We start from the raw sequence: 10,065 nt of genomic DNA, 5'->3' as shown, positions 1-10,065 counted from the left end.
GGATCTGCTGGTTGTGGTTCAAAACCAACCCAGGAAGAAAGTCCATGAGACTCTTATCTCCAATTAACCACCAGAAAACTGGAATTGGAGCTGTGGCTCAAAGTGGTAGAGCCCTAACCTTGAGAAAAAAGAGCTCAAGGACAATGCCCAGGCCCCTGAGTGCAAGCCCTACAATTGATAAAAAGATCACCACTGGTCAATATTCTTCCAGTCTTTGTTATATGTAAAACCAATATTTTAAGCTCTTATTCCAGAAACGTCCTTTCTAATCCAAATGTCATTTTGCTATATGACAGAACAGGCATACTGTGATTTTCCATCAGTTATTATAGTGGATGGCCCAGAACCCAAAGAAGCAAGATTATTGCCACAGCCACCGGTTACAAAAGCAGAATCACAGGTGCTCTCAGAAATACTTGCCACTGACATCTCAACAGTTAAAGTTACCTGGGAAGTAGAGATCACCTTAAAACAACAGCAGAGAAGTACCAGAGCAGAGACCAAAGTGGTCCTCTGCTCAGAGAAAGTTCCAGACTGATGGTGGTCACTCCTAAGAAAACTCCCATGGGGAATAAAGACTATGAAGGCAGTAAATGTGGGGAAGCCTTCATTTATAGCTCTCCTTGCAGTCTACCAGAGAATCCAGTCTGGAGAGAAACCCTTTCAGTGCAGTGACTGTGGGAAAACTTTCAATCACAGATCAAACTTCATCCAGCACCAGAGAATTCATACAGGAGAGAAACCCTATAAATGTAAGGAATGTGGGAAGGCCTTCCGGTTGGGTACCCATCTTGTTAAACACTGGAGGACTCATTCAGGAGAGAAACCCTACAGTGTGGTGAGTGTGGGAAGGCCTTCAGCCAAAGCTGGTATCTAAGTCAGCATCTGAACATTCATAGTGGAGAGAAGCCTTTTCGATATAGAGAATGTGGCAAGGCTTACCAGTGGAATTCAGTACTTTTGAGACATCGCAGAGTTCATGCTAGCAGAGAGTTTCCGCAATGTGCTGAAGATGGCAGAGCCTCCAGACAGACTTGTACTTTTGTCTAGGCACCTTAAGGCTTTTCCGGTCTTTCTGGATTAGGAAAAATTGTTTATATAGTCCTACCTGTGTATAGTCTCACTTTATGTTCTTTGATTAACATGAATGTGTCCATTAGGATGCCTTTGGTTGTATATGATAGCTACGTTGTGCCATTTCCCCTTTCTGAAGTCACCTTGGACAGGTTCTGCACTGTACAGCAATAATGTAAGGACAGGGATGTACACTTGAGAATCCTTGCCCTGCCCCAGAGAAACTGCTTAGTGACAGTTACTAGCATTTTCTGTGGATGGCTCTTTGGTCCTGGCCCTTGCTTAGACCCATGGAAATATGTCTTCTTAGGCAACGTCACATCTGCAAATGTCCAGGCAGGACACAGAAATGACTCCTGTAATCAGAACAAGGAATGTTAATATACGTGATATTAACAAGTAACTGGATTATCTGGTAAGGAAATCTCTGAGGAATATAGGAATACTTCAATGCTGGTAGCTCACACACCTATAATCCTAGCTACTCAGGAGGCTGAGATCTGAATATCAAGGTTCAAGGCCAGCACAGGTAGGAAAATCCATAGTTTTTACCTCCAGTTAAGCACCAAAAAAGCCAGAAGTGGCGCTGTGGCTGAAGTGGTAGAGTGCTAGCCTTGAGCAAAAGAAGCTCAGGGACAGTACTCAAGCCCCAGTATCAGCATACCAAAAACTAAAAACAAAAATTTTATGAATGTTGGAATGGGAAATAGCTACTATTTCTAGGACTCAGAAATAGTTGAAGAAGCACTTAGAAGTTTCCTTACAATTCTGACTTCACTGGAACAGGTGTGGCTGATACAGAGGTAAGTTACAACTAGTCTATAAGGCTTGAAAGAGTCAATTTTGCCACCTCTCTTCCTAAATCTTCAGAGAAAATAGGAATATTTCACACTGGGAAAGCCAGCCAGCAAATCAGAGATTTTATTGTTGCCTTTGAGCAAGTTAAATGTTTACCAACACAGGCGATGGCTTTCTGGGTAGTGATGCTCACTGAGGTACAAATGGGCCAAGACTAATCATTAGGAAACCTCTAGTGGAGGTGCCAGGAAGACTTGGTGGGAGGTGGGTGCACTGGGTCTCACAGCTGTGCTGTAAGAACAAGATGGACAAAAACAGAACCGGAAGCAGCCCCTCTCCCTTTGCCTTGTCCTTGTAGTGCCCTTCACTAGCAAAGGGGAAATGTACAGAGCCCTAGCTCCAGTATCATAATGCAGGACAAAAGAATAGTGGGTTTGGATCTAAGAGGCAATAGATTTACCACTGGCCCACATTTCCAGCTTATTTCTACCTCAGGACCTCGTGATTGATAAACTGCCTTCACCTCTTCCCTAATGGTTACATAAAATACCTTTTTTTAATAGTAAGAAAACTTGGCAGGATCTTATTAAGTAAATAAGCAAGTAAGCAGACAAAAAGCAAAAAAGCAGACACTGTACCACAGTGTGGGTGCTCTAGAGGAAAGACACTAAAATACCTTTTATCCAGATCTCTAAATGGTACTTCCCTGTCTCTAACATAAGTTTCTCTCACATAAACATCTAGAAGTAGGTGAGAAGCCACCTTTGATCAAGTATAAAATCCCAATTCAGTTCACAGTCTGGAGTTGTCCCACAAGCTAAGACTGTTTTACTTTTTTGTCGGTCGTGAGGCTTGAACTCTGGGCTTGGGCACTGTCCTTCAGCTCAAGGCAAGCGCTCTACCACTTGAGACACAGCACCACTTCTGGTTTTCTGGTTTTTAGTTTATTGGAGGTGGGTCTCACAGACTTTCCTGCCTGGGCTGGCTTTGAACAGTGATCCTCAGATCTCAGCCTCCCGAGTAGCTAGGATTACAGGCATGAGCCACCAGCACCTGGCTTATATTTTTTATGTATTAAATTGTTTTAAATATGTAAGAGTCCAGGCACTGATCATTCACTCTGTAATCCTAGCTTATCAAGAGACTGAGATCTGAGAATCAAGGTCCAAAGCCATCCAGGGCAGGAAAGCCCATGAAATTCTCATCCAATTAACTACCAAAAAAGCTGTGACTCAAATAGTAGAGCACTAGCCTTGAGCAAAAAAAGCTCAGTAATAGCACCCAAACCCTGAGTTCAAGCCCCAAAATAACACAAATGTGTGTGTGTTTGTTGTGTGTGTGCATGCAAGAGAGTAAGTGGTCCTCAAAGCCTAAAATATTTGACATCTGCCCCCCCTTTTTTTTGTCTGTTATGGGGCTTGAACCCTGGGCCTGGGTGCTGTCCCTCAGCTCTTCAGCTCAAGGGGAGAGCTCCACCACTTGAGCCACAGCACCACTTCCATTTTTTTCTGCTTATGTGGTGCTGAGGAATCAAATCCAGGGCTTCATGCATGTGAGGCAAGCACTACCACTGAGCCACCTTCCCAGCCCCAACATCTAGCCCTTTACAAAAAGCTAAGCTCTGCTCTACTAATTGGTTTGGCTTAACTTCACTAAGCATTTCAGGGTGCCCTATGTTTTCTGTCTGTTCTTTGTTCCTCTAAGGATGTTTTTGTCTTCATAGTTGGTCATTACCATACCCAAATTCAGCTCACAAGAATTGATAATATCAATAAGAACACATGACTTTCTTCCTGAAAATGTCATGGAAGGTAGTCCATTGCTTTGGTGAGAATTCAATTACATGGCCATATCTGTCTTCCAGAAAAGTCAGGAAACAGAAAACACCTGTAGCTACTTGCACAATTAAAACTACTATTGTGTGCTAAGTCCTGGTGGCTCACTCTTGTAATCCTAGCTACTTGGGAGGCTGAGATCTGAGGACTATGGTTCAATGCAGCCCAAGCAGGAAAATCCATACTTATTTCCAATTAATCAGAAAAAGCCAGAAGTGGAGCTGTGGCTCAAGTGGTAGAGTGCCAGCATTGAGTGGAAAAACTAAGGGACAGCGCCCAGGTCTGTAGTTCAAGCCCCAGGCTGGAGACACACCAAAAGCAAACCCTACTTACTGTAGCAGTGAAGGAGAAAACAATTATGAGAAGACAACCAGCAGTCTTAACATCTTTCCACTTCTGCAACCCAGTGTAGCTGGTTTAGATAAAGAAGAGTGCTGGTCCCTGAAGGCATAAATAAATAAGGACTCAGCCTAATAGGTAGAGAGTCTGTCTGTTCTGGCTTCATGTCTAGGGAAACCTCATCAAAGGGAAATACAAAATGCACATGTCTGGGCTGGGAATATGGTCTTGTGGTAGAGTGCTTGCCTAGCATGCATGAAGCCCCAGGTTGGATTCCTCAGTACCACATACACAGAAAAAGCCAGAAGTGGCGCTATGGCTCAAGTGGTAGAGTGCTAGCCTTGAGCTGAAGAGCTTAGAGGCAGAGCCCAGGCCCAGAGTTCAAGCTCCACCACTGACAAAAAAAGAAAGAAAAGAAATGCACATGTCAGGCAGGGTTTTGTTTGTGTTTTTGTTTTTGGTCAGTTGTGGGGCCTGAACTCGGCCCAGGTGCTGTCCCTCAGCTCTTTCAGCTCAAGGCTAGTGCTCTACCACTTGAGCCACAGCGCCACTTCCAGCTTTTTCTGCTTATGTGATGCTGAGGAATCGAACCCAGGGCCTCATGCATGCAAGGCAAGCGCTCTACCACTGAGCCACCTTCCCAACCAGGCAGGGCTTTAGGTTTTTGTTTTTTTGTGCTGCTCCTGGGGCTTGAACTTAGGGCCTAGGAGCTGTCCCCGAGTTTATCTTGCTCAAGGCTAAAGCTCTACCACTTGAATCACATTGCCACTTCAGGCTTTTTGATGGTTAATCAGTGATAAGTCTCATAGACTTTCCTTCCCAGTCTGGCTTCGAACCTGTAACCTTGCTCCACCTGGTTGGGATCCTGCTTCTTCTTTATCCTTGAATGATACTCAGACCTAAGACCTTCAGTGAGACAGGTTATTTTGACGCAAATTCACCTCAAAATCTGAGGGATGCACAAGAAGTTATTATGGAAGGTCCTTGGTAATTTTAAAGAAAAAAGTTGGCTTTTAGGGACATTTCAAGGGCTTCATGGATTCAACGACAGGTTTCAAGAAGTCCATAAATTTCCTGATACTGTGTGCCCATTTTTTCTGGTCAGGATAGTTATAATTCTCAATGAAGATTCTTGCTTTAACAGTCTTAGGAATCTGTGTTAAACCAGAAGTCATTAGAACACTGGTAAAAACTAGAATTGCAAGTCTGGCAGGCAGTGGCTCACACTTGTAATCCTAACTATTCAAGAGGTAGCAAATGATGAGAAGTGGGGGAAAGATACAGAAAAGAATCCAATATACTACAAAATTGAGAGGCGGGAAGAGAGGGGTGGGTAAGTGTTGAAAGGGATAACATTGAGCAAAATATGTTGTATTCATACACAGCTTTGTTAAATGGCAACTTCTTTGTACAAATACCTAAAGATACTATTTTTTTTTTGGTGGGGTCCGGTTGTGGGGCCTGAACTCTGGGCCTGGGCGCTGTCCCTCAGCTCTTCAGCTCAAGGCTAGCGCTCTACCACTTGAGCCGCAGCGCCACTTCTGGCTTTTTTCTTTTTGCTTATATGGTGCTGAGGAATCGAACCCAGGGCCTCAGGCATGCAAGGCAAGCGCCCTACCACTGAGCCACCTTCCCAGCACCGGTAGTAATTTTTAAAAAGGAAAAAAAGACCTTGCAGACCATATTCAGAAAGAAAGAAAAGAGTGAGATCTATAAGATGGCAATGGAGACCAGGTTGGGCAGAAAAGGTCGTAGACTCCAGCTGTAAAATAACCAGCCAAAAGCAGGGTTGGAGGCATGGTCCTAGTGGTAAAGGCAGACTGGGAAGTACATAGGTCCTGAGTTGAAACCCCTGTACAGCAATAAATTAATAAATAGCAATTAGCAGCAGACCTAAAATCTCAGTAATGGATGATAATTTTTTTAACTGGTCCATCCAGACTGAGAATATCTTACATTATCACGAAATGAAGGAAAAATAAACACAGGCATACCCAATAGGCGTCCTGTTTGGAAAGATGATCTTACTAGGTGAAAACCACCCCCTGGTTCAATTTTTAACAGCAAAGGGGAAGAGAAGCTAAATGCAGAGAATTGGGTGGATGGGCTGGATATCTGGAAATAAAAGAGCTGAAATGGCTGAGTCCTGAGAAATTATGGCAAATTAGTCATCCTTAGCAGTTTGGCCAAGGGCCCTGTGAAAACAAAATGTCTAATGGAACGTATAATATAACTCTTCTCCACTGGTTTTGAGGTAGATTCCTGGCACAAGATCACTAGGAATTTATAAGTAGTCCAGGCTGGCCTCAAACTTGAAGTATGGTTGCCTCTACCTCATTAATGCTGAGATTACAGGTGTAAGCTACTGTGCTGGGCTTCTCTTCCCCATGTTCTACACTTCAGTGAAGTCTTTTCTGCTCACAAAGTGTTTTGAGTAGATTGGGTCAGGGGGGTGACCAAAGATGTGCTGAAGGTTTGGGGGTTTCTTTGTTTTGTTTTTGTCGGTCGTGGGGATTGAACTCTGGGCCTGGGCACTGTCCCTCAGCTCTTCAGCTCAAGGCTAGCGCTCTACCCCTTGAGCCACAGCGCCACTTCCGGTTTTCTAGTGGTTTATTGGAGATAAAAGTCTCATGGACTTTCCTGCCCCGGCTGGCTTTGAACCGTGATCCTCAGATCTCAGCCTCCTCAATAGCTAGGATTACAGGTGTGAGCCACTGGTGCCCAGCTAAGGTTTTGTGGGGGGTTTTTTTGGTCCAGTTATGAGGCCTGAACTCTGGGCCTGGGCGCTGTCCCTCAGCTCTTCAGCTCAAGGCTGGCACTCTACCACTTGAGCCACAGCACCACTTCTGGCTTTTTTTCTTTTTGCTTATGTGGTGCTGAGGAATCGTACCCAGGACCTCATGCATGCAAGGCAAGCACTCTACCACTGAGCCAATTTCCCAGCCCAAGGTTTTGTTTTTAACAAGGTGTTTACTTCACTTTTTTGTGGTGTTTCAAATATATTAAGTGTACAAATTAATGGCTTTTATTAGTTTCTGAGTTCTATATTAGGACTGGTAGGGATGAATAAAATGTGTGAGCACAGCCGGGCGCTGGTGGCTCACGCCTGTAATCCTAGTTACTCAGGAGGCTGAGAGCTGAGGGATGGAGTTGAGTTTGTGACTCTTGTCTCCAATTAACCACCAAAAAAATGGGAAGTGGCACTATGACTCAAAGTGGTAGAGCCTTAAGCACAAAAGCTCAGGGTTAGCACCCAGGCCCCAAATTTAAGACCCACAACCAACAACAACAAAGTGTGAGCACCAAAATCAAAAGTGAAATACATGTCATGAGGTTTCATGGGCGAAAGATGCTCTGGATACTATTCAACGTGAGCAACAAAAAAGAGGAATGAATGCACACTGCATTTGTAATCACCCCAAAGGAAGCGGTAAGTCAACCAACTCTAGCTAAGAGTTTGTTAGCACCAGAAATAGCTGAAAGGGTTTAAAATGCGCAACCAATTGATTGCACGGCCCTTCCAAGCCAAACATAGGTAACTGGGGAGACACCTAAATTGGAGACAGAATAAAACCATTTAATGGAATTTGGTTGGACAGTTCCCAAGAATATGATTCCCCACTCCTCCCCCAAGCTTTGGCCAGGTCTAGGGCTTAAACACAAGGCCTGAGCACTGTCCCTGAGCTTCTTTTGCTCAAGACTAGCACTCTACCACTTGAGTCACAGCACCACTTCTGGCTTTTTCTGTTTATGTGGTACTGAGGAATCAAACCCAGGGCTTAATGCAAGGTAGGCAAGCACTCTACCACTGAGCCACATGCCCAGCCGCAAGGACATGATTTAAATTAATTATATTCAAATCCATGTACTAATTGACAACAAAAGGCTGGAAAGGGGCTGGGCACCAGTGACTCATGTCTGTAATCCTAGATATTCAGGAGACTGAGGACCAAGGTTCAAAGTCAACCCAAACAGACAGTCCAAGGGGCTCCAATTAACCAGCAAAAACTCAGACTGAAGCCATGGCTCAAGTAGTAGTGCTATGAGTAAGCAAGCCATGCAAAAATTTGAAGCTCTGGAACAGGCAATAAATAAATGTGCAAAGAATTTCATATAAGGCAGTACTGAATCAGCCTACCCCACCAAATGCATAGTGGTGAAATGGACTGGCATTGGAATGGTGACTCTAGAATCTACTAGATATGTGATCATTGGCAAATTATTTAATATTGCCTGCCTCTTGCTCCACCCATTTAACTTGGGGTAATACCCACATTACTGATGGTAACTGTGCAATGCTGTAAATTAATAACAAACAAATCACTCAAGTGAACATTTAAAACTGGTCGATTTTATGATATGTAAATTATCTCAAAACTTTTTTTAAAAACAGTACTCACATCAACAAATGCTGCGAAAACAAATGTAAACTGTCCGTTGTGCCAGGCACACAGTAAATAATCAATAAATATTAGTAATTATTAATAGTGTTGATATTAATAAAAACATTACTGATAGCAACTGTGCAATGCTGTAAATTAACAACAAATCACTCAACTAAACATTTAAAATGTCTATTTTATGATATGTAAATTATCTCAATAAAGATTTCTTTAAAAAACTACTCACAACAAATGCTGTGAAAACAATGTAAACTGTCAGTTGTGCCAGACACACAGTAAATAATAAATATTAGTAATTAATAGTGTTAAGGTTAATAAAAATAGAACAATGAAAATATATAAAGTTAGTGTTTTTAAAAAGGACTTACTGGGCTGGGTGAAACATGAGTTTCAACTGCTTTCATGTTAGATGAGACCATACGGTGGCCAGCAGGTGGAGGGCCCCATTCACTGTGCCACTCCCACACCACACACACACACACCAGGCCTGCTAGAGTCCCGCCAGTGCAATCCCTACACTACCCTCCTTCTCAAAGATGGAAACCTGAGAAATGGAGGCTGTTTCCTTTAGGAAGGACTAACCCACAGAACAGAGACCATGGAGGCATATTGAACAGGTCACATGAGACTGTCACATCTTGGTCTACCAGCCAGGGTCCCAGCGGTGAGCTTAAGTGCTTTGGCAAGGCTTTGTTAGTCAGGTGAACCAGCTCATCACCATGGCCAGGAACCTGGCAGATGTGAGCTGCTCTGTCCTCTGCTACTTTCACACGAGATCTCCACGCAGCCATTCGCACTGGGACCACAAGTAGATCCTGCAGAATTCTTGGGAACAGTCTGCCTGAGCAGCCCAGAGGTAGGAATAGCGGCTTAAGAATCTTTTCTACCTCGTGTCTTTCTTACCTATCAGGCAAGGAGATAACTGGCCCTTCTGGACTCTACAGATTTAACTTACAATCCTATAAACTGCTGGCCAATTTCTTCATGACACCCTCTTCAGATGGATGGAAAGCCTTGCAGGGATGAGCTATGAGATGATCCATGCGTCCTGCTTTTCCATTAATGCTGCCATCCTTTTTGTTGTTGTGCTGGTTCTTTTACTTTGTCCACTCAAGGCTGAGGCTCTGCCACTTAGGCCACAGCTCCACATTCAGCTTTTTGGTGGTTAGAGATTTTCGTGCTCAAGTTGGCTTTGAACTCCCAATCCTTAGAACGCCCAGCCTCCTGAGTAGCTAGGATTATAGGCGTGTGCCGCTAGTGGCCACCTTTAAGGGAACTTTCCAGCAGCTGGAAGATTTTGAAGTTAACAAAAGCTTACTAAATTCCTCCAAAAATAAACAAATGGACAGGAGAATGAGGTGTACACTCTAGGTCATGACCTCAGTAGGTACCATCCAATGAGCCAACTTCCTAATTCTTTGGAGGTGGAAAAGCCTGTCTCCCCCCTCCCCCCACTTCTCACAAAGCTCAACAATTCAGCTAGACGGCAGATACACACCCCTAGGGTTACAAGATCCATGAAGGCGGGACAGAGGAAGGGGAGGAAAGAGGGACAGTGGGGAATTAAGGCCTGAAACAACTTTCGTGATTTAACTCAGTATATTGAAACCTCTCAG

At 43.8% G+C, this 10,065-nt stretch overlaps 1 protein-coding gene across 1 annotated transcript; it reads left to right on the top strand.

Moving 5' to 3' along the window:
• The first annotated feature begins 289 nt into the window (after window positions 1-289).
• Znf232 (zinc finger protein 232) lies at window positions 290-1,050 on the top strand. The gene is given in 4 exon segments (XM_042680590.1): window positions 290-497; window positions 500-620; window positions 622-830; window positions 833-1,050. Coding segments are annotated over 4 exon segments (756 nt in total).
• The last annotated feature ends 9,015 nt before the right edge of the window (window positions 1,051-10,065 follow it).

Source organism: Dipodomys spectabilis, unplaced genomic scaffold (assembly GCF_019054845.1).
Source record: "Dipodomys spectabilis isolate Male_0828 unplaced genomic scaffold, ASM1905484v1 ptg000062l, whole genome shotgun sequence".
In the NCBI taxonomy this organism is placed as follows: domain Eukaryota; kingdom Metazoa; phylum Chordata; class Mammalia; order Rodentia; family Heteromyidae; genus Dipodomys; species Dipodomys spectabilis.
The sequence above is the reverse complement of the archived record's forward strand: the minus strand, read 5'-3'. Positions and strand labels throughout refer to the sequence as shown.